Below are 25,228 nucleotides of genomic sequence, written 5' to 3' on the forward strand. Positions count from 1 at the left end.
AAGTATCAAGTTGGATTCAAAACTGGCTCGGAGGCAGGAAGCAGAGGGTAATGGTTGATGGGTGTTTTTGTGACTGGAAGGCTGTTTCCAGTGGGGTTCCGCAGGGCTCAGTACTAGGTCCCTTGTTTTTTGTGGTATATATCAATGATCTAGACTTGAATATAGGGGGTATGATTAAGAAGTTTGCAGATGATACTAAAATCGTCTGTGTGGTTGATACTGAAGGAGGGAGCTGTAGACTGCAGGAAGATATCAATAAATTGGTCAGGTGGGCAGAACAGTGGCAAATGGAATTCAATCCAGAGAAGTGTGAGGTAATGCATTTGGGGAGGGCTAACAAGGAAAGGGAATGCACATTAAATGGTAGGACACTGAGTAGTGTAGAGGAACAAAGGAACCTTGAAGTGCATTTCCACAGATCCCTGAAGGTAGCAGGCCAAGTAGATAAGGTGGTTAAGAAGGCATACGGAATGCTTGCCTTTATTAGCCGTGGCATAGAATACAAGAGCAGGGGGGTTATGCTTCAACTGTATAAAACACTAGTTAGGCCTCAGCTAGAGTACTGCATGCAGTTCTGGTCACCACATTAAAGGAAAAATGTGATTGCACTAGTGAGGGTACAGAGGAGATTTACAAGGATGTTGCCGGGAGTAGAGAATCTTAGCTATGAGGAAAGACTGGGTTTGAGGATAGGCTGGGTCTGTTTTCCTTGGAACAGAGGAGGCTGAGGGGAGACCTTACTGAGGTGTATAAAATTATGAGGGGCATAGATAAAGTGGATAGAAAGGACCTATTTCCCTTAGCAGAGGGGTCAAAAACCAGGGGCCACAGATTTAAAGTAATTGGGGGAAGGTTTAGAGGGGATTTGAGGGGAAATTTCTTCACCCTGAGGGTTGTGGGGGTCTGGAACTCACTGCCTGAAAGGGTGGTAGAGGCAGAAACCCTAACCACATTTAAAAAGTACTTGGATGTGCACTTGGGATGCTGTAACCTGCAGGGCTACGGACCAAGAGCTGGGAAGTGGGATTAGGCTGGATAGCTCTTTGTTGGCCGGTGCAGACACGATGGGCCGAAATGGCCTCCTTCCATGCTGTAACTTTCTATGATTCTATGATGATCTCATTGAATGGTGGAGCAGGCTCAAGGGGCTGAATGGCCTACTCCTGTTCCTATGTCCCTATGAGATTGGTTGGACCACTGTTGAAGGAGAGATCAGACACCTCTGAGATCTGAATCTTCCCAACCTCTCTGTTTTACCACAGTGTTTTCAGACTTTGCCACAAAACTGTCAGTATTTTGTTGCCTCTTAAATAACCGTGAGAGATTCTAATCCATTTGGAAGAACTTCCCACTGTAGCTTTCTTTACAAATTCCTCCAACTCTGGCCATCTTAATTCTCATCACACTTTAAACCTTGGCCCATTGGTCTCACTGACGCCATCATCATACTGAGCTGCTCACTTCCTATATGGTTACATGTACAATGAACGTGTCCGACTCTGTCTTGGTCTCTCTAGAATCCCACTCTTTGCTGCAGTATACAACACCAGACAGGTGGACCAGTTGCAAAAGCTCTCCCTAGTCTTTCCTTCCTTCTTCCTTTTCGTTCTTGATCTCACTGTCTTCCACAGTTCAACATGCGTCTTCTTACAAGGCCTTCATACTCTCCCTCTGCATGCTCAATTCGGATCTTTCGATTCTTTCTTCAACATTTTTGACTCCCTCTCGAACCTGCTTGAACTACCCTTTATTCCTTCTGACTGACTGAATTGCATATAAATTATATAACATCTGCTATTCTCTCCAATGTCCTCTTAGCTTCACCTCAAAATAGGTTGTCAAGAGCCTTGAATAATTCTTCACCCAGTTCTTCCCACATCCCACTAGAAGCAGGAGGTCGCTTTATGTTCTGCTGCTGATGCCTTGACTCAGTTACCACAGCCTGGGGCTCATGAACACTAGTATTCTTTCAGGTTCTTCCTTAGAGAATTCTAACTCACCTGCTTGCCTTGAATGACTATCCACGCCCAATACAAGTTTGCAAAAATGTTTAAAAAACCTGTGAGTCCTCTGTTGGCTTCCACTGATTCAGAAAATTCACGTCCCTTATCAAACCCAGGTCTAAATAAGAAATAGGAGGATACAGACACAATAGGCCGAATGGCCTTCTTCTGTGCAGTATCATTCTATCATGGCTGTTAGCCTTTGTCTTCAGGGCTGTCAAGAGCCAAAGTAGGCCAACGTCAACTACCAGGTGTAACTATCAACCTGACTGTTCTTCTACATCCCTGCTGGATAATCTATGTCGAATATAACACTTTAAAAGCAATAACTATCCATAGGGAATTATTTGCTTGTCAGGTGACTTTCCCTGACCATGACCAATATTTAAATGAGAAAATTATCCAGATCAAATGAAAAAACATGACCATGTATGGAGTCCCACAGTACTGGTGCACCATGTGCATGCAATATTAGTCGTATAGAAACTTTTCATAAAACACCCTGAGCCCTGTGTGATGTGCGCTGATTTCCCTTCAATGATCCACTGAATTTGATTAAAACTAAACGTTTTTATGGTACACATAAGTGCAGGCTGGTCTAGACATTATCAATTAGTCATGAATAATTATAGTAAAGAATGCATCTACTGTAAAAGAGGTTGCATAAGTCACACCTTCACAAGGAGTTAGCACTGTTGCCTCACAGTGCCAGAGACCTGGGTTCAAATCCGGCCTCGGGTGACTGTCTGTGTGGAATTTGCACATTCTCCCCGTGTTTGCGTGGGTTTTCTCTGGGTGCTCCGGTTTCCTCCCACAGTCCAAAGATGTGCGGGTTAGGTTGATTGGCCATGATAAAAAATTGGCCCTTAGTGTTAGGGGGGATTAAATACGTGGGGTTACGGGGATAGGGCTTGTGTGGGATGGCTGTCGGTGTAGGGACCGGGTGCTAGGGTTGGGATGATCAGCCATGATCTCGTTGAATGGCGGAGCAGGCTTGAAGGGCCGAATGGCCTACTCCTGCTCCTATCTTCTATGTTTCTATGATCTGTTAAATTGGAGCTGCATTTTATACACCAGCACCAGGAACCTTTTGCATCTCGGCCATTTAGCGTACAAGTCATAGGTGCAACCTATAAACTTGTTATGGTAATTGCTCGCCACTTTAAAACTAACCTGATTGGCTGAAGCCTGTAAACACTGGAGATGCAGTTTTCATCTAGCTTGTACCACTGCTGAAGAAGCCCAATAGCTTTCCCAAAGTCTGATGTAGACTGAGGTGCCTTCGTTGGAGGGTCATTCATGCTATGTGTCTGAGGGAAATGGGCAGACAGGATTTCACTGGCACCAATGTCACGGCTGGCTGGCAACTCCTTATTAAGTGGATTTGAACTGTTGGTCAGATCAGGTTTTGCACGGTGAGATTCCCCATAGAATCCAGGTTCCTCAGTCAGAGTGGGGAGTTCAGAATTGTGATTTGCATGCCTCCGTTTTGTTGTCTCCATTTTCTTGGCATCAATAAAGTTAAAAATAGCTTCAAAGTCATCTTTAATTATGCAGTCGGGAAGGAAAGGCGAGTCGTGCTTTTGTCCAGTTAAAAGCTGCATCAACAAAAGAAGGCTTCATTGTACAGTAGCTTCGAAAACAATTACATTCAAAATGAGAGCCAAGTCTAACAGCCAAGGTAAATCAAAGATGAAATGTAATTTAGCAGAATATGTTATTATATACTACTGGATCTCCCTTGTCATTGTTCACTATATGTTATTTATCACCACCCCACACACTAAGTAGTTATGTTACAGCTGCACTTATTTTGTGGAATATAAAATAGAGAAGTCACACTGGAACGCAGAGTTGAAAACAACCTTTGTACAGTGCAATGCTGTGATTCGCCTACATTCTGTGTACAATTTATACGCTGCTTTCTTCTTTTTCTTTGGGGGTAAAGGATAAAATTTTTAGACATTTCAAAAATATCCAGTAAATTGAGTATTTTTTAACATATCTATATATTATTAAAACCCTTGTGTAGGACATGCACTTGCTACCAGCAAACCTTATACCCCGTTGCTATGATTTTTAGTCATGCTTTTCGGTCAGTATTTACTATCATAAATTGTTATTCAATTTGGTTATGTCAACTGTCAGGATGTAGTTGCAGCCTCTGACCACTAACTCTGTGGAACAAGTCTCTGATGCCTCTCCCACCACCCTGCATATTCAAAAAAATTATTATTCATCAAGCGACCATGGGGAACGTCAAGGGCCAATCGCTAGGTTGTTATATTGTCTACACTACGATAGTAGCAGTTACTTATATAACTAATATAAACCAGCAATGTGCAAAGGTTTAGAAAAAGGGATCCTGAGAACAGAGCTTGTTTTGCCTCACCAGAGACAACTTGGACCTGCCAACCTGGTGTCGCTCTAAGCAGGTCCTTGTAGCATAACAGAGCTGTAGAGCGCATAAAATTTGATCCGATATTTGAGCGACAATTTGCACACATAATGCTTACAATGAAGTTGAAGCCTTCTGATGTTTGACATTCCTTAAGCATCTCGAGATGTAGTCGAGCCATTATATGGTTGTCGCTAATTCCATCTTTCACTCCCCACCTGAGGTCAACCATCATGAAGTCATAACCCCTTTCTCTGCAGTAAGTGTTTAGTTGTGGGTATACACTCTTCATTAATGCATTTCTTTCATGCTCTGTATCTAGAATTTTTTTAAAATGTAAGTTTTTAAAATTCTGACTCATTTTATATAAAAATACACAAGAATCGAAATGCTTGTAAATTGAAATATTTCACCAAAAGCAATCCCATGGGAAGCTCATACTCCAGTACAGTACTGAGGGAGTGCTTCATTGTTACAGGTGCTGTCCGTCAGCCGAGATGTTAAATCAATGCACTCAACTATGAAGCAAGAGGTGAGGAGCATAATTTTTAACACCGGATGCTTGTTAGGAGATGGAACACAATACCAGAAACGATGGTAGAAACTGAATCCAAAATCACTTTTAAAAGGGAAGAGGATTAATATTTGAAAAAGAAAATTTAAAGGGTATGTGGAAAGGGTAGGGGAATAAGTGAATAGTCTTTTAGGGAGCCGGTACAGGTGAAATCGCCCGAATAGCCACCTTCCCTGCTGTAAAATTCTATGATTCTATGAACTACTGGCTCAGTTGGATGTTAAAAGCAATAATGGATTGGTATTCTGGAACAGTAGATTAAAGGAGCTTAACGATGCTTTTCATCTGAATGTTGTACATTTCTGTAAAGTACGTTGCAAAACTAAGTAATGAGACCTAAGACAATTGAACCAACATGCCTTTAACAAGCGTCTATTTGCAGTTGGCACAATACTAAATTCCTAGAAGACAGGTTTCATTATATAAATTCCAGTTTACTGCCAATTCCTTATTATCTTTTTTTTATGTGCCAGCAATTGAAATAAAACATAAAGTGAACCATTCAACGTCGGCCTAGATTTTTGTTGAGGCAGTTATGTGATCTGTCTCACCGCTCTCTGGGGGTAATTTTGACTTTGTGCGTGCGATAGTGTAAAACGAGTGATAGTGACTCAGCAGCCCACTTTACAGCTCTCCCCATATTTATGTCCCTTGACTTCAATGGAAATAAAAATGGAGAGAGATTTAAAACGGGCTGCTGATTCGCCATCACTCATTTTACACTATTACACAAAGTCAAAATGACACCTTTTGTGTTTGTGTCTGGTGTAAAAAAGTGTCTCCGAAAGAATTACCTTTGTAGCCACCACAAACATAAATCATAAACCTTTTCTTCTTAGTTGAGTAGGCTGTATTGATGTTTCCTTTCATTATTTCATTTACAGGGTCGTTATCTGTTGTGGGGTGGTTTTCTTCTGCTTCTGGATTCGGCAGGCTTTTAGACACTACCATACTTGCTAAGTTGAAGGTTTTCTGAGACTCCAGTACATCATGCTCTGTTGGCCATGATGCCAGACTTTGTTTTGGACAGTCAGGTATGGACACACATCGTTCATCCAGAGAACTTTTTGATTCCCCAGTCACAGAACGGTATGAGACATCAGCTCCTGAAATTTCATCCTGCCATGGTTCTAAACCCTGATCTTTCTCCAGATCATTGCAAGAAGCTGACACCAAACTTTCAATAGCATCAGCCGGTAGTGAACATGTTTTGTAGTCGTCCTGCTGGCTCGTTTGCTGTTTTAGCTTTGTTTCTCCGCGGTGTCTTAATTCATCCTGCAGACTAGAGGGCAATAATTGCTCGCAATCATTAGCTGGACTATTCTGGAGCCGAGGTGATATACAGCTGGCAGGCTCAGATAATGAAATGTTATTTGGCTGTAAAAGAAAACAATCAGAAGTAGTCACATTTATGGGCAAAACATATTTGCATTGGCAATAAAATGGAATCCATTAAATCTCATTTATAAGCAATAGAATTATAAACAGTAATTTATCCACTTTAAATTTTTATGAAGTACAGAGATTTGAATGAGAAACAAGGTACAAAATAAAGATGTACCCAGGGTGTGTGTTTATGTGGGGTGAGATCCTATTAGAACAGAATCTAGAAACAAGTTCTTGCACTTGGAAGCCCAAAGATATGAGACATTAATGTACCCATGTATTGTACCATGGATTAATCCTGGTCAATATTACCATACAGTCAGAATAACTGTTGAGTGTGCTATATCTTCTTCTTCTTAGGCAGTCCCTCGGAACCGAGGATGACTTGCTTCCACATTAAAAATTAGTTCTCGGGTGACTGATGAGTCCAATGCGGGATCTACAGTCTCTGTCACAGGTGGGGCAAACGGTGGTTGAAGGGGTGGGTGGGTGGGGTGCTTGGGTTGACGTGCGCTCCTTGCACTGCTTGCACTTGGCTTCCGCTTGCTCCCAGCGAAGAGACTCGAGGTGTTCGGCACCTTCCTGGATGCTTCTCCTCCACTTTGTGCGGTCTTGGGCCAGGGATTCCCAGGTGTCAGTGGGGATGTTGCACTTTTTCAAGGAGGTTTTGAGGGTGTCAATATAAATATCTCAGAGATGGATTGGGTACTCAGATTACGATCACGTGCTATGACAATTGACAAGGAATGAAGCCCAGTTTTTGCATGGCTGCTGCAATGGATACCATGATCTTGAAATACCACGAGGGTTCTCCTTATCCCCTGCTGTAACTCCATCGGGAGACTGGAGGAACTGGAGAAATAGCTGGAAACACCTGTCTACACAGTTCCCTCTGGGGGCTCTGGCAGGCTCCCACCGAAGTTACAGCAGGAGGCCGGGGGAGTCACAGCAGAATTTCCAACTGATATCAGTATTAGAGACCATGAAAACAAAACTTTAATGTGCAAATATCTGGCCTGTGGACTTTACTCGTGTGACAGCAAATATTGTTCACTGCTACCAGGCTGCAAACGCTAAGTAGACTACTTTTGTTATCTTATTTGATGATTTTTTTTACCCCAGTCATATTTGGTATTCATAATTTATTGTAAGTCTGTTTTAGGCTGCTGTCTATCCAGGTACACAAATCATTAAATAGTCAGGGTTAGCAGGCTTAGAAGTTACTATATTAAACTGAAATTGATAAATCGTTCATGGGAAAGGGATGCTGTGGGCTGGATTTTGTGAATGGAGGTGAGTTGGAGGCAGGACAGCTGCTTGTCGTGTCAATGTCCCGCCTCCATCCTCACCTGACCAACCAGAGGGGTTTTCCCCTGATTGAGCTTGTTAAGCCCGCCCTGCGGGCTCAGCAGGCCAATTAGGGAGAAAGTCACTGACAGAGCACATCAACGTCAGATGTGCTATCTGTCAATACATCTTCAAAGAAGAAATGTCAGCGTTTGACAGCTCTGTGAAGTTGTCAAACACTGACATTCTGTGTAGTTTGATGAGTCCTTCTGTTCAGGACTCATCAAACCTCTCAAATTTGTAAATTTCACATGGCTGTTGGAACGGAGGTTCCAACAGCCATTCTGTGAAATTGACAAGCAGGATGTCGGCTCTCCCGATCTACCATGGCTGAAGGCTGTAGAAATAAAACAAGGTAAGTGAACACTTTATAAAACTTATCACTCACCTTGCATACTTACCACTCCACACTTGCACCCATCAATCACCTCTACACCTTACTTCCAGGTGCCTCCGACTGCCTCCGACCTCCTCCACGTCTCCTCCAACCCGACGGGTTCTCCGAGGTCAGGAAGCCTTCTCCTGTGATGGTAAAATGGCACTAATCCATTTTTCTGCCTGTTAACTACCTGTTAACAGGCAGTTAAAAGGATTAAATGCCTTTCTCGCCTCCAGGAGACGGGACCTGAAGCTGCACATCTTCCCACCTCCTGGCAAAAGGGCACGGAGGTGGGATGGGGGTCGGTTTGCCATCCGCCCCCACTTTCTCCTGAGTTTACCGGCTGTCCCGCCTCCATGCCCGCCTCCTCGGGGCTTGGAAAATCCAGCCCTGTGTCTTTAAATAATTACATAGATTATTAGGATTATATTGTCTGGATATATTACTGGCAGTAATTGTTTCCCACATTAACCTGTCCCAGTTGCAGAAAGGATCCGTTACTCCCGTAATGGCTTCCGTCGTTCTCATTTGATGATGACTCAGCTTCATAACACTGAGTAATCCGCTTCATGTGTCGGTGATGCAAGTGATGCTAAAATGGGAATGGAAGATAGATATGTTGAATGAATGTAAATAGTAAATCTATAAAATGAAGACAACATTTGGCCAAATTAAAGTTGCACATACTGGGTTTTTTTTAAACTTTAGTGAGTTTAAAAAAAAAATGTAATTGTTCCCCCTTTCCTGTATTTTTTATTACCTTTCCTATTCCTCTGCTATTGTCACCTACACAATTAGATAAACTTTTGCTGTTGCAAAGTGCAATTCCTTCCACTCCCCCCTCAACCCAAGCAGATAGCCTTTCCTATTCACTAGACTGATTCCTGGGATGGCAGGACTGTCATATGAGGAGAGATTGGGTCGACTAGGCCTGTATTCACTAGAGTTTAGAAGAATGAGAGGGGATCTCATTGAAACGTATACAATTCTGACAGGGCTAGACAGATTGGATGCAAGGAGGATGTTTCCCCTGGCTGGGGGGGTCTAGAATGAGGGGTCTCAGGATACGAGGTAGGACATTTAGGACTGAGATGAGGAGAAATTTCTTCACTCAGAGGGTGGTGAACCTGTGGAATTCTCTACCACAGAAGGCTGTGGAGGCCAAGTCACTGAATATATTTAAGAAGTAGATAGATTTCTAGACACAAAAAGCATCAAGGGGTATGGGGAGAGAGTGGGAATATGGTATTGAGATAGAAGATCAGCCATGATCATATTGAATGGCAGGCTCGAAAGGCCGAATGGCCTACTCCTGCTCTTATTTTTCTATGTTTCTATTATAGAATACCATTAGTGATACCACGGAGTAACTTGTAAGGGTCAAGGGGCTCACATTTGGTTCGTTAAGGTAGATTATTGGAAACATGTTGATTTGGTGCCTTAAAGCACTACTACAAGTTGTGTACAGTATTACCAATGAAGTGGATTGGAAAATGGAATTCTTCTTCAAATGTCATTGTAAATTAAAGCCATAGTGAGTGTACAGTGTACATTCACCAGAATCATATCTGGGATGGGAAACTAGACTTATGGGGAGAGATGTGAGATATTGGGGCTATTCCCCCTGGAGCAGAGAAGGCTAAGAGGAGAGTCTTGATAGAGTGAATGGGCGAGTCGGTGACAAAAGCTCATCAATTTAAAACTGCCACTAGAGAGTGAGGAGAGAGGTTAGGAGGAATTTCAAATGCAGATGGTTGTTTGAGTATTTTACCACAGTGGTGCAATGGTGGAGGCAGAGACCATTGCATCTTTTAGGGGAAAATTGGTTCTAATTTGAAGCACAGGAAGATAAGGCTGTAGGGAGAGAATGTGGCAATGGAATAGTTTTGGATTGTGTCAGCAAAGAACCGGCACAAGCATGAGGCCAAATGGACTCGTTCTGTGCTGAAAACCACTGTAATTCTACGATAAATGAGCAAGATTATCATGGCCACAGATCCAAAAATAGAACCAGATCAGTCTACCCACAGAACAGAGCAAATTCAATATAAATTAGGAAAAAAAAAATAACAGTTTTCATTTGTAGAAAATGAGTCAAAGATCTTTATCTACTTGGCAAAATTCTACGTTCATATTCAAATCCTAACAGGAATTCAACTGTTAAATGCTTCTATTTTAAATTAAGGCTTGCTAAATTATGTACTTGGCTGACAAGTAAGACAAGATCTTTTACTTTTTTTTATTGTTGTTTAATTAAGAGCAAGACTAAGTATAAAAGGAATCAGTGCTTGGTAAGTAGTCAATACCTTTAAATGGGTCTTGATCTTACAGTCCGTATCATTGCTGACTTTTCTGTAAGGCACCCTCCAATGACATTCTGCTGCCTAAAAATAAATAAAATCTAATGGAAATTAACATTCTAATACTTCTTACTCCAAATATTCCCATTTGAACATTTACACCAACTTACTCTGCTGTCTTTAAGATCAACGATTCTATACGAAATTCTGTGAGAGTCCAAGATCTGAGGTGTGAAGAATAGGTCCTGCAAGCTGTTGGAGAGACTTTGACTCTTTGAGCCATTCTCCTATTGGGAACAAAATGGCTGCGCATTAATATAGTGGCATTTGGAGTTTATAAAGGCACTACGCCTGGTCGATGAGGGTAGTGCATTTGATGTAGTCTACATGGATTTTAGCAAGGCATTTGACAAGGTCCCACATGGCAGGTTGGTCAAAAAAGTAAAAACCCATGGGATCCAAGGGAAAGTGGCAAGTTGGATCCAAATTTGGTTCAATAGCAGGAAGCAAAGGGTAATGGTCGACGGGTGTTTTTGTGACTGGAAGGCTGTTTCCAGTGGGGTTCTGCAGGGCTCAGTACTGGGTTCCTTGCTTTTTGTGGTATATATTAATGATTTAGACTTCAATGTAGGGGGCAGGATTAAGAAGTTTGCAGATGATAGAAAAATTGGCCATGTGGTTGATAGTGAGGAAGAAAGCTGTAGACTGCAGGAAGATATCAATGGACTGGTCAGGTGGGCAGAAAAGTGGCAAATGGAATTCAATCTGGAAAAGTGTAGGTAATCCATTTGGGGAGGGCTAACAAGGCAACAGAATACACAATAAATGGTAGGATATTGAGAAGTGTAAAGGAACAGAGGGACCTTGGAGTGCATGTCCTCAGATCCCAGAAGTAACAGGACAGGTAGATAATCAAATCAAATCAACTCAACTTTTATTGTCATTGTTAGTGCACAAGTGCAGTACAACGAAATGTAGGCTTGCGGCTCCCGAGAGTGTACAATTTGGATTAGGACACTTAAACATTTCAACATACATTTGTACATATATATTAGCATAAATATGACCATAATAAAGTGCATCGGCAGATGTGCAGGCTTTAGTGTTTATTTGTGGAGTTAAGGTGGTTAAGGTGGTTAAGAAGGCATATGGGATACTTTCCTTTATTAGCCAAGGCATAGAATATAAGAGCAGGGAAGTTATGCTTGAACCGTATAAAACACTAGTTAGGCCACAGCTAGAGTACTGCGTACAGTTCTGATCACCACATTACAGGAAAGATATGATTGCACTAGAAAGGGTACGAGGAGATTTACGAGGATGTTGCCAGGACTGGAGAATTTTAGCTATGAGTAAAGATTGGATAGGCTGGGGTTGTTTTCTTTGGAACAGAGGAGGCTGAGGAGACTTAATTGAGGTGTATAAAATTATGAGGGGCCTTGATAGCATGGATAGGAAGCACCTATTTCCCTTAGCAAAGAGGTCAATAACCAGGGAACATAGATTTAAAGAAATTGGTAGAAGGATTAGAGGGGAGTTGAGGAGAAATATTTTCACCCAGAGGGTGGTGGGGGTCTGAAATGATAGAAAAATTGGCCGAGGGTGGTAGAGGCAGAAACCCTCATCACATTTAAAAAGTACTTGGATATGCACTTGAAGTGCCGTAACCTACAGGGCTACGGACCAAGAGCTGGAAAGTGGGATTAGGCTGGATAGCTCTTTTTTGACCAGCGCGGACACGATGGGCCAAATGGCCTCCTTCTGTGCCGTAAATGTCTATGATTCTATGATTCAGTGATTCCATGCTCGCAGAGCTCAAAGGGAGTGCAGGTCAGACATTGTAGCCTTGGTTCTTGACCCCATGCTCCCTGTAAGTTCATCTCCCCAAGGAGCTTGAGGTCATGGAATTAGCTCCACATGTCTTTACTACAGGGGAGACAGAAGAGTAAGGCCTAGAAATTCACTTTGGGCCCGCCAGTTGGCGTGCGCCCAAAAGTTAGCGCTGAGCGCGGAGCCAGTTGCACCCGTCAGATATTCAGTTTTTGTGCCCCAAGTCGGAACCGGGCACTATTCCAGGGTGTGCCCGCCCCCGCTTGGGGCGCTGAAACTGAATTTCAGCGCTCTAGGCGCCGCTGCGCCACCCGCTGCGGAGCGGCAGGCTGCGGTACTGCAGGCCTCCTCCTTCTCTTAAGGGGGAGGTGCCTGCAACGGGGAGATCGCCGCTGGATAGTGCCGGCAAATGAGCCCGGCACCACGGAGAAGTGCCGGGTTCGCGGAAAGCAGCCGGCAATGCCGCGGGGGGGGGGGGGTGGAGGAGGCCGGGGAAGGAGGTGCGGGCGGGCGGCCGCCGAAAAAGCGGCCGGCCGCACCTCCACTTTAAAGCGCCCCACTAAGGCTACAGGACGGCCCCGTTTTCTGATCGCTGTTTGCGGCCGCTGCGGAAGAGGCGGACCCAACTAAATATGGTGGTTGGGCCGGTAGCGGGGCGGTAGCGGGGCACTGCGCACACCGATGACGTCATCGGTGGCGGCGCAGCGCTACTGGCTAATGCCGCCATTACCGCAGCGCTGAATATCGGCGAAAGCTCAGCAAGTGGCGCAAAAGCCCTCTTTGGGCGAAAACTGGGCGCAAAGCCTACTGAATTTCTAGCCCTAAATGTTCTTGCTGTAGAATGAGTCACAATGTCTTCCACCTGTACCTTATTCATCCTATACTTATTGTCATAAATCTCAAACTACCTATGAAATAACACTGGACGGCCAGCTGGTGGTGCCGTCCAAGGTGTATAAATACTCGGGCGTTGGCCCCAGCTTGCCAGGGACATTTTGTAAAGACAAGGAGCTAGTGGATACAACTAGACTTCCATGTTCTGAAATAAATTGATTAAAGCCTTGCTTTATGCTCAAACTAAGTGCATAGTGAGTTTTATTACGTCACTTATATGGCCCCAAAATTCCTCAGGGACATGATTCCGGCAATTATACCACCCCACTGGAGTATGCAAGGTCAGTGGGAGATCACCTCACTTAAATATGGGTAACTGTCACCCAATCTACAATGGGGATTGTGCAAAATATGGCCTTGGTGCCCAAGTTAGTGTGAGGGGTGTGTTGGGGACCCCTCTAAAATTGTTTAATTTGTCTCTCGGTGGTCCTCTTTGTAAGGGTTCCCACCCCTGCCCCCTCTGTGTCGTTGGCTTTTTAAGGGGCTTGCAAAGGTTCTGACCTTACTAGGACTTGTGGGACCTCCCAGCACAAGCCAGGAACCAGTGTGTCTGTGTCCAAGCCTATTTTCCAGTCATTCTGCTGCATTTCTGTTACAGTTTTGACTGGAGTTAGCTCAATTTGCCATGGAATCTCTGTCCCAAAATCTCAAATTGCTGGTCTGCCATTTTACCTAACCGATTAATTTGGGCTGCAACCTCTTTCAAGTGAGCTAATTTCCAATCTAACCCATTTATCTTTGACTCCTTTTTATCTTTGTATATCTTCAATGTAAACCTAATTAAGTTATGGTCACTATTTCCTAAGTGCTCTCCTATCTTCAGCTTCCTTACTTGTGTTTCAACGTTACCCAGAACTAGATCTAGCACTGCATTCTTCAATGTTGGATGTACAATTTACTGATTAAGAAACAGTCTGGATGCATTCCAAGAATCATTCACCATTTTAACCACTAACATTTGCCACAAGATAGTTAACATCACCCATTATTATAATTCTGTTACGACTGAAAATTTCTCTAAATTGCCTACAAATCTCATTTTATTAAATAGTTTATAGTGTACTCCTAATATGGTAACAGATCCCTTATTACCTCTAAACTCCGCTCTGGTTATGCTCAGATATCTGTCTGAGTGGAGATTAATTAAAAAAAACTTTCCCTACTATGGCTGTAATCATTTTCTCAGTTTACAAGGCCAGTCTCATCCCTTTTTTTTTCTCTAACTCTCTCTCAAAAATTACAGCCAAGAATATTTAGATCCCAGTCTAGCCCTGAATGAACCCAAGATTCTGTCAAGGCTATAGCATCCTATCATATTAGAGTACAGGGGACTGGCAGCTTGACCACATCTTTGAACTCTGGCATATAGAGTAGGCCAGACAAGTATTCCACTGGAATAACAACACAAAACGCTGGAAAAACTCAGCAGGCCAGGCAACATTCGTGGAGAGAGAAACAGAGTTAACGTTTCAGGTTGAAGACCCTTCGTCAGAACTGGAAAAAAACAGGAAAGGGGATAGATTTTAAAGCAAGTAGGGGCTGGGAAAAGGGGGAGGGGATAAAAGAACAAAAGGGAAGGTCAGCGACAGGATAGAAAGCAGGAGAGATTGAGAGACATTGAGAGACATTGAGAGATATTCAAGGAACAAAGGATGGCTCTAGATGAAGTGTGAACGGCCCTGGAAGAATGAAGGACAGCTGTCATGTGGGAGGGAAGAAAAAAGCCCAGACGAAAGTGTGGATTAAAAAAAAATATATATATATATATATATGTGATAGGGGCCGAGGTTATGATCTGAAATTGTTGAACTCTATGTTGAGCCCAGAGGGCTGTAGAGTGTCTAATCGAAAGATGAGGTGCTGTTCCTCAATCTTACGCTGAGCTTCCGTGGAACCATGCAAGAGGCCGAGGACGGTGAGGTCTGAGTGGGAATGGGGCGGTGAATTAAAGTGACAGGCTTTACCGGGAGCTCGGGGTCCCCCTTACAGACTGAACGGAGGTGTTCCGCAAAGCGGTCACCCAATCTGCGTTTAGAAGTATTCCACTGGGCATACTGGACTTGCACTATATTGAGTCCAGTAACAACAGCTGGGTCCACTCTGTTTCCAACCAAGCTGAGCTACAAAATTTCAACACGGGTTTACAAACATACAAATATGATGGATAGCTTGTTCATTGAGTCCCATACCGTCAAGTTTCATCTGAGCATCATGATCCCCAAAGCTCTCACCCAGCAGCAACCACAAGGCACATCACCCAACATCCCACCTACCTGTTGTATGCAGTGATATCTGACTCAACCAGGAACCCGTCCAGCTCCCTTTCGAATGCTTACAGTGAATCTGCTTTCACTGTAGGAGTTGGCAACTTATTCCAAAGGTCTATGACCCTCTGTAAAAAGAAAAACCTCCTGCAATCTAACCTAGATCTATGGTTACGTAACTTATATGTATGTTCCGTCATTAACCCTAACCTATTTAATTAAAATAATCTATCCACATAGACACAGTCTAGTCCCTTCATTATTTTAAATACCTCAGTCAAATCTTCCCAAGTTCTACGGTTTTCTAGAGTAAATAGACCCAGCCCTCCAAGACTATCATGATAAATAAGGGCTTTTAAACTTGACATCAATCTAGTGGCCCTCCTCGGAATGGTTTTCAGGGCCTCTCTACCTCCTACCATGCGAGGGTACCAAAACTAACCAAGGTCTTGTAGGAGGACACTATAGTGCTTTTTGTTTTATATTGGATCATGTTAGCAATATATCCTAATACTCTATTTACTTTTGCAATAGCCTCGTGGCTCTGGTCATAAACCTTTAAAGACTCATGCACCATAACACCTAGGTCTCTTTCCTGCTCAACAGACATTAGTTTAGAATAAAGCTATATACATGCTTGGCATTAGACTTACTCACGTGCATAACGCTATATTTATCTACACTAAATGTCATCTGCCAGATGCAGACCCATTACCTAGATTTGATTGTAGTCTTTTTTTCTCATTCAAGGTTCTAACACTAGCACAAATCTTTGTGTCACATGCAAACTTGCGCACATTTCCCTCAACCTAATACACTGATGTTACCAGCTGCAAGGTATTGTTGCGAATTCCCACCCCCTCCACCTAGCTTCCCAGACATGTGTTAGTCGCTGCTCCAGCGTACCAACCCAAGGAGGTTCGCACCTGAACTTGGTGCCACTATACAGTTGAAGTGGATAAACAGCATGGAGTTATCATTAACTCGGTCTTCTTAGTATTGAGGAGAACACATCTCTGTCCAATTCTGTATATATGTCTCCAGCAATTTGTTAGCTACTTGCCAAATCTTATTGGGATCTAGTTTTAGAAAATTTAACTTGTTCTGGAGAGGAGCTACTTAAAAACTAATTCGTAAAATAAAGGCCTGTGACTCTTCTATGCAGGTAAGTACTTAATTATTTGCTCTTGTTTGGCCATCTTTCCAGTTGGATATTCCTGTGCCAGAAGTTAAAAGCTAGGGAGAAAAAGATAAATAAACAAAATACTTCTACACAGAAAAATCAGCGAAATGCTGTAGGGGGACTCTTTAGCTGGTGTTAAATCTTATTTAAAATATTTTCCACTGCATGAATACATCAACAAAACAAATAATCATTTCCAACATACTTGTACTTTTCGAGTTACAGGTGGCGAGGAGTTACCCAGCAGATCTTTGCCAATTGGAGGGAAAACTATGGCATCTTTTAGCTGATTATATTGCTGTAAAATAATATTGTTACATTAATAAATTTCAATATTGTTGTAGCCATTACCTCGGCATCATCCATCTTCAATATTCTAAACATCGTGATGATTGAAATTTCATACTGATGGTGAATTTTCAGAAATTATTTTGAATATGATCTTCACATAAAATGCACTACTTAACCATGATAAGCCACATTTTGTCACCACATTTTGTTACGTTCATTGTTTTCTTTTCAAAGCTTTTATACCTGGATGCTCTTGACAGTAATGATTCAAGTCGGTTTGTTCCAATACCTTGCATCATACTATTAGTTTGTGCAGAGCTGCTAACATATGACCTAGAATGATACCTAGAGCAGTGAATGCAGATTTGGCTGGAACATTCAACAAGAAATGGATAGATTTCGAATCCAACTGGCAGTAGAGGGATGTGGGCTTGGGAACCTTTTGAAGTGTAGTCACTGTTGTAAGGTAGGAAACGCGGCAGACAATTTGCGCACAGCAAGCTCTCGCACACAGCAATGTGATATTGACCAGATAATCTGTTTTAGTGATGTTGATTGTGGGATAAATATTGGCCAGGACATTGGGGAGAACTCCCCTGCTCATCTTTGAAATAGTGCCATGGGATCTTTTACTTCCACCTGAGAGAGCAGACAGAGACTCGGTTTAATGTCTCGTCTGAAAGACGGCACCTCCGACAGTGCAGCACTCCCTCAGTACTGCACTGGAGTGTCAGCCTAGATTTTTGTGCTCAAATCTCTGGTATGGGAATACCTTCAAAATACAACTGCAGCGGTTTAAGAAGAAGGTCCACCACCACCTTCTCAAGAGAAACGAGGGATGGGTAATAAATGCCAACCTGGTCAGTGCCCATATCCCAAGAATGAATGTTATATCTAATTCACATTTTGCCTCCAGTACAATCAATACATTGTCATTAAACATAATAGCATTGAGAAACATTTGAACTGACAAGTATAGAAATCAAATTTCCTACAGATTATTTATGATTCTTGATTAATAATTGACATTCCTACCAAACCAGCCACTCATTGGTATGGCAATTATTGGGTAACTAGTCAATCGATGGTTAATGGCGAGGAACTGCAGAGTTAATTAAGACTCTTTTATTGAATGAATGTAGATCTCAATATTGTTTTAAATTTAGAATATTTTAAAATCATATTAACATAAAAATGAATTCAACATTGAACCTCTACCAATATATAGAATTGAAGTAAATTTATCTTATGGTAATGACAGAGAAGATGTAACTGCTAATATTACTGCTAAAATGTAAACTTTGTAAAAAAAAATCAGGCAAATCTGCAATGGAAGGTAATTAACACTGACAAAGTCTACGGGTGCTACAGTTCATGATGCAATCATTGTCAGATTATTGAATTAGAACATTGGCAAAAACACTGACGCTTCTTTTAAGCCTCAATACATTTTGTGTTACAAATTGTACAGCCACACACTGTGCATGGGTCTAACTACTGCTTTGAATGATCATTCATTAAATGGTTTGGTAAGTGAAGCGTTTTGTGATGATCCTCAGACAGGTGGAATCATAGAATCATACAGCACAGAAGGAGGCCATTCGGCCCATCGTACCTGTGCCAGCTCTTTGAAAGAGCTCTCCAATTAGTCCCACTCCCCTGCTCTTTCCCCATAGCCCTGCATTTTCTTTCCTTTTCAAGTACCTATCCAATTCCCTGTTAAAAGTTATTATTGAATCTTCTTCCACCATCCTTTCAGGCGATGCATTCCAGATCACTGCAACTTTGCGTAAAAAAAAACCTCATCTACCCTCCGGTTCTTTTGCCAATTATCTTAAATCTCTGTCTTCTAATTACCGACCCTCCTGCCAGTGGAAACAGTTTATCCTTACTTACTCTATCAAAACCCTTCGTGAAGCTACCCTAGAGGAAGAAAGAACTTGGATTTTCTTTCATGACCTCAGGAGGTCCCATATCTTGACGTTTGAAATGCAGTCACTGCTGTAGTGTGGGGAAACCCGCAGACAGTTTGCACTCAAGGCCCCACAAACAGCAATGAGATAAATGACCATTTAATCTGCTTTACTGATGTTGGTTTAACCTCAGTAGGGGAAAAAAATAGTAATCAACGCTAAACTTTAGCACAAAACAGATAATCAGAATACAGATAATTCTTGAACAAGTCAAAATTCCAGGTAGGCACCCCCCTTTCTGAAAAAAAGAAAAATCCTAGGTTAAATAAACTGAAAATATTTGCAAAAATGTGTCTACTTACTTTGCGCAATTTCTTCTGTGGTAGGATCCCGTTCATATAAGAGGTCCACATCGTATGATGTTGAGGGGTCTGTTTCTAAACGGCCTCTTGGTCGTTCTCAAACGCTCGCTTTGCTTTTCACTAGGTAATTGTAACTTAAACTCATGTCGGGAGTTCTTGTAAACAAAGAAAACGAAAGTTGGTAGAGGAGGACTTTGCCGCTTCGTCGACACTCAAGTCTGGTCAGCTTCAAAAATGATTCGGTGGATTTACAGGGGAGATTGAATAAAAGTTACCATCTGGGCGCAGAATGCAGAGTTGACTTTTTTTTCGAATTCAGCCTCTGGTCGTTCACACTATCTCAACTGTAAGCAACTGGTTCTAGAGTTAACATGATCTACTGGAAACGTGGGGTGGATTTTAAGAGGTTTAACAATCCGCATAAAAGGAGGTGGGTCTCTTTTGCAGAGTCAGAGAGCCAACACAAACTCTCAGGGTGCCTTCAGCCCAACCAGTTCAATTAAGCACAGATCGTTACCGACAACACCAACACAGGATCTCTAGTCATAGCAACCAACACTTACTTACCTTGACCTTCTCTTTGGCCCACTCTCCCGCTCTCCGATTGTTTGAGGCTCTTTTATCCCAGCCGAGTATACACATGATACCACACAGCCTAGATGTTGCTAACAACCAGGATCATTCTTGGATTTCAGAAGCAGGCATTCCTTTGATTGGTGCTTTTAAAACTTGGTTCGATTATTGTGAGGAAAGCTTTGTAAACGTTTTGATCAATCTTTGGGTAATACATATGGCCATAAATAAATAAATATATGTAACTTTCAGGTAGATACTTTCAGAGTCTGGTCAGTATTCCAATGTAATACTTAATCGTCATGTTTACGGTCTGAATGAGCAGTTTCACAATCGGATAGATACCCGCTCCTTGTGATCCTACCACAGTTCAGACAAAATTGGCAGCTGGGTGTTATGTTTTAAAATTTGATCAATCAACAAGTGTTTTATTGGCCTTTATCAACCCAACTGCCCTCTCAGGTGGAGGTAAAAGATCCCATGACACTATTTCGAAGAGCAGGGAAGTTATCCCCAGTGTCCTGGCCAATATTTATCCCTCAACCAACACAACGAAAACAGATTATCTGGTCATTATCACATTGCTGTTTGTGGGAGCTTGCTGTGCGCAAATTGGCTGCTGCTTTTCCCACTTCAAAAAGTACTTCATTGGCTGTAAAGTGCTTTGGGGCGTCCGGTGGCCGTGAAAGGCGCTATATAAATGCAAGTCTTTCTTTCAACTAATTGAAAACCTTAATACAAAAGCAGAATACTGTGGATGCTGGAAATCTGAAATAAAAACTGAAAATGCTGGAAATACTCAGCAGGTCAGGCAGCAACTGTGGAGAGAGAAACAGAGTTAACGTTTCAGATCGATGCCCTTTCGTCAGAACTGGAAAAAGTTAGAGATATAACAGATTCTTAAGCAAGTGTCACTTAACAAATTTTTTAATGACTTTTCCCCCTTAAAATTGTGCGCGGGGTTACCAGGGGATTTGACGCAAAAAAAAATCTTCTGTCACAACTTCATCATTCACGGTGATGCTCATAAACGACCAGCGACGCCAATGGAATAAGATTAGCAGGCTGCATTTTGTGATCCGGATGGTCTGCTCCCACAACAGGTACCGAGCTGTACTGTCCCTTAACACAAAGAGTTGCACAATTCCTGGCGGGTATGGGAGTGGAGATGAGACAATAGCACAGCAATATGCATTTATAACCAGCGCTCCCTGCTATTTCTTTTCATTCTAACCCTGTCCCTTAAATACAGCATTCTACTGGCATCTGTACAAGGCTGAGAGACACCACTGCCCCGAACAGGAGTGTCAATGTTGAGCCATTTCATTTTCTGTTTTTTGTTTATTTTAGAAAAATATTATAAAAGTTTGATGTATTTAGAAGGGTTGTCATTTTTGAAATGCTGGGAAGTCCCAGATTTCCTGACCTGGCCACTTTTTAAAAATTTTCATAGGCGGTGTTGGTAATAAAAAAAATAATATTACAGAACTACAGTTCCTCGGATATCACCTTTATTAATGTTAATCCTATATACACCTAAAATAAACCTTCAAACAATTTTCAACAAAAAATGTAAATTGAACAAAATCCCCACTCGCCATGTCTTTCCTTTCTGTCCTTTCCCAATTCTCTCCTTATTTATCATTTTAACTTTTATTTTGGACCAATATATTCTATTTTTTTCTGTTCTTTATTCCACATGTTTCAATATTTAACACTTTATTTGTCAGTGTTTCCACTTCTGGTATTTCAACAACCTGTTTGAAACTTACACAAAACTATTAAAAATGTTTCTAATTATCTGAAAACTGGCTTCAAAAGTCTGCTTTTTAACTGACTCGGGTGTGTAATGATTCTCACCGTCATGTCATAGATGTGATACCATTTTCTAGCAAAAATAAGCAGGATACAATTTCCAGAAGATACACTCTACTGCCAAAAGTGCGGAGTTGGGGGTTCAGGATTTCCACCCACCCATTAACACTAACCCTGACCCCATCCCAAATCAATTGTCAGTCAATCTCTCCTGCTATGATGTGGAGATGCCGGTGTTGGACTGGGGTGGACAAATGTAAGAAGTCACACAACACCACCAGGTTATAGTCCAACAGCTTTATTTGAAATCACAAGCTTTCGGAGCGCTGCTCCTTTGTCAGGTGAAGTGAAGAGATCTTCACCTGACGAAGGAGCAGCGCTCCGAAAGCTTGTGATTTCAAATAAAGCTGTTGGACTATAACCTGGTGGTGTTGTGTGACTTCTTACAAATCTCTCCTGCCTTCTACAATAGCAAAATACTGCGGATGCTGGAAATCTGAAATAACAACAGAAAACGCTGGAAAAACTCAGCAGGCCAGGGCAGCATCTGTGGAGAGAGAAACAGAGTTAACGTTTCAGGTCTGGGACCCTTCATCAGAACTGGAAAAAAGCAGGAAAAGGAACAGATTTTAAAGCAAGTTTAGGGGCTGGGAAATGGGGGAGGGGATGAGAGAACAAAAGGGAAGGTCTGTGATAGGGTGGAAGACAGGAGAAGAAAAGAGGCATTAAGAGATATTCAAGGCAAGAGGAGATGGTAATGGGACAGGTTAAGAAACAAAGGATGGCTCTAGATGGAGTGTGAATTGCACTGGCAGAATGAAAGACGGCTGCCATGTGGGAGCTGCCATCTCCTGCCTTCTAGCCTGTCACAGACCTTCCCTTTGTTCTTTCCTCCTCTCCTCCCTGCCCCTGCTTAAAAATCTCTCTTCGCTAACCTTTTACAGTTCTGACGAAAAGTCTTCGACCTGAAATGTTAACTCTGTTTCTCTCTCCTCAATGCTGCCTGACCTGCTGAGTGCTTCCAACATTTTCTGTTGTTATTTCAGTAAACATGATTCTACCTGGCTGAAACCTGGACTGCTGCGACCAGGCTCAGACTGGTATAAATGAAACATAGATACAAATATGGTGTTCTGAGGAAAGAACCAAGAACCATTACAAACCTTGCAACAAGTTCCCCTGACCCGTGAACCACTGCTGGAAACACTAGTCAGATAGTATAATCCACAAAATGTTCCCAAATGCATAACCATGTTATACATACACCCTGGCTCAGTTGGTAGCACCATATTCTTGTCTTTGATTCAGTGAGGTTATGAGTTCAAGCCCCCATCCAGAGCCTTGAGCACATAATCTAGGCTGATGCACTCGTGCAGTGGTGAGGGAGTACTGCACTGTTGGTGTGTCTTTCAGATGAGATGTTACACCAAGGCTGTGTCTGCCCACTCAGGTGAAAGATCCCGTGGCACTATTTCAAAATGAGCAGAGGAGTTCTCCCGTGTCCTGGCCAACACAACACCATCAAAACAGATTATTTGATCACTTATCTAATTGCTGTTGGTGGGGATATGCTGTGTGCAAATTGGTTACCGCTTTTGCCCATAACAACAGTGACTACATTTCAAAAGTATTGCCTGACCTGCTGAGTGTTTCCAGCGTTTTCTGTTTTTATTTCAGATTTCCAGCATCAGCAGTATTTTGCTTGTGTTTCAAAAGTATTTCATTGGCTGTGAAGCACTTTGGGTCATCCCCAGGACACGAAAGGGGCTCTATAAATGCATGTTCTTTCCTTTTGAAGGTGTCAGCCATGGCTCAGTGGGTAGCACTCTTGCCTCTGAGTCAGAAGGTTGTGGATTCAGGTCCCACTCCAGAGGCCTGAGCACAAAAATCTAGGCTGATACCCCACTGCAGTAGTGAGGGAGTGCTGCACTGTCGGAAGTGCCATCTTTCAGATGAGATGGTGAACCGAGGCCCCGCTCTCTAAAGTGGACGTAAAAGATCCCATGGCATTTTTTCGAAGAAGAGCAGGGGAGTTATCCCAGGTGTCCTGGCCAATATTTATCCCTCAATGAACATCTAAACAGATGATCTGGTCATTATCACACTGCTGTTTGTGGGAGTTTGCTGTGCGCAAATTGACTGTTGCGTTTCCTACATTACAACAGTGACTACACTTCAAAAAGTACTTCATTGGTTGTAAAGTATTTTGGGACGTCTGATGGTCATGAAAGGCGCTACATAAATGCAAGTCTCTCTTTTTCTATACTGTTAAAAGGATCACGTGCTTCCCACTCCGGCAACAAAAAAAAATCTATCACTCTTGTGTTCATTTGGATTCTTTTATATTGTGGGTGAAATCCACTCTGCAAATTCATGGGTCTGAAACAAGAAAATGCGAATGGCAAGGAACACGCGTCATCGTGGTAAATTTACAAAGCAAGTGACCTTTCTGAAAGGTTGGTTCCTGTTTGTTCCCGGTACGTGGGGAGCCTGCAGAAACAAGCATTTATTATCATTGCTACCTTCTTTAATGGACTTGAAGGGCAGCTTCTTCCCACGGGACCGGCTGCATGCTGGCGATAAAGTTTGAATCTGAAACCTTTCTTCCTGTCTGACGCTGTGTAACTTCTTGGGGCCAGTTCCATGGAGTGTCAAGAGGAGAGTGAGCCAGAGCCGCTGATCGACTAGGTGAAGCTGCACCTCGGAATCTCTCCTCACCTACTGGGGAAAAACAAAAAAAAACATTGGAGTTCTGGGTGCAGTTTTTAATTTCATAGAATTCGCAAATGTTTATTCCAGCAGAAAACATCCCTATATATTGAATGTCAAAAAGCAAGTCATCAGTAAATTCTGTAACACAGGGGAATGATTGGGGAAACACTGTGTGTATGTAGATAAACCTGTATAATCCCCTTTTAACTGCTGTATTCCCCTCCCCCCACAAGACAGTTGCAAGCTGAGAGGAATAAGGTATGTTCAGACTTGCCTGCTGCTGAGAGAAGGAAAACCAATCAGGTTCCAGCAGGTGACCAATCCGTGAGTCATCACAGGTTCGCGGGCTGTACGAATTCAGTACTGTATTGTGAGAGTTGGAGTAAAGACCTATTTCTTGTAGCTCGCTGTGTTGCCTATTTCTTTACGCGGGAGACTGTAGTCTCCCACGTTGGTGACCCCGAATGTCGGCGGCCGAAGCCCCCGACTCACGTAGCCTTACAGAGGCCAGTAACGACCCGACGGCAACCAGCAGCAGCCCGATGTCGGCCGGCGCCGTGTCCTTGAAGCTCCCCACCTTCTGGGAACACCAAGCACCGGCTTGGTTCACGCACACGGAGGCACAATTCACCCTTCGCAGGGTTCAAGACGATGAAGAAAGGTACCTCCACGTAGTCTCAGCACTAGCAAGCTCCACCGCCGCCGAAGTTCTCGACCTGCTGGGGAACCCACCACAGACCGGCAAGTACTCAACCATTAAGGGCCGCTTGCTGCAGGCATACGGCCTGTCCAGGGAGGAGAGGGCCCGTAGGCTTCTTTCACTACCAGGCCTCGGCGACTCTACCCCGACCCAGTTGATGAGCCGGATGCTTGCGCTCCTGGGCTCTGAACTGCAGTGCTTCTTGTTTCGGGCCCTTTTCCTCAGCCTGCTTCCTCAGCAGGTACAGACTGCCCTCGCGGGGTCCCCGATCACGGACTGCGTACAACTGGCAGCCGCTGCGGAC

The 25,228-nt window shown here is 42.9% G+C and overlaps 1 protein-coding gene across 5 annotated transcripts in view; it reads right to left on the reverse strand.

Moving 5' to 3' along the window:
• LOC147124055 (NACHT and WD repeat domain-containing protein 2) overlaps positions 1 to 20,032 on the reverse strand; it is a 143,224-nt gene extending 123,192 nt beyond the window's left edge. For 2 of the 5 annotated variants that reach the window (XM_085979794.1, XM_085979804.1), the window contains exons 1-8: positions 19,125 to 20,030; positions 16,764 to 16,856; positions 10,558 to 10,674; positions 10,394 to 10,471; positions 8,560 to 8,679; positions 5,770 to 6,352; positions 4,520 to 4,719; positions 3,177 to 3,601 (exon numbers count right to left, since the gene is read on the reverse strand). In XM_085979794.1, coding sequence (XP_085835920.1) covers positions 3,177 to 3,601; positions 4,520 to 4,719; positions 5,770 to 6,352; positions 8,560 to 8,679; positions 10,394 to 10,471; positions 10,558 to 10,674; positions 16,764 to 16,856; positions 19,125 to 19,175 — 1,667 coding nt within the window. In that variant the 5' untranslated portion in view covers positions 19,176 to 20,030. Of the gene's footprint in view, positions 1 to 3,176; positions 3,602 to 4,519; positions 4,720 to 5,769; positions 6,353 to 8,559; positions 8,680 to 10,393; positions 10,472 to 10,557; positions 10,675 to 16,763; positions 16,857 to 19,124 lie in introns of all 5 variants that reach the window. The other 3 variants (XM_085979786.1, XM_085979779.1, XM_085979812.1) reach the window with 3 other exon arrangements.
• Between the last annotated feature and the right edge of the window lie 5,196 nt (positions 20,033 to 25,228).

Source organism: Somniosus microcephalus, chromosome 1 (assembly GCF_052327205.1).
Source record: "Somniosus microcephalus isolate GS21.2 chromosome 1, FLI_Smic_1.0, whole genome shotgun sequence".
Lineage (NCBI taxonomy): Eukaryota > Metazoa > Chordata > Chondrichthyes > Squaliformes > Somniosidae > Somniosus > Somniosus microcephalus.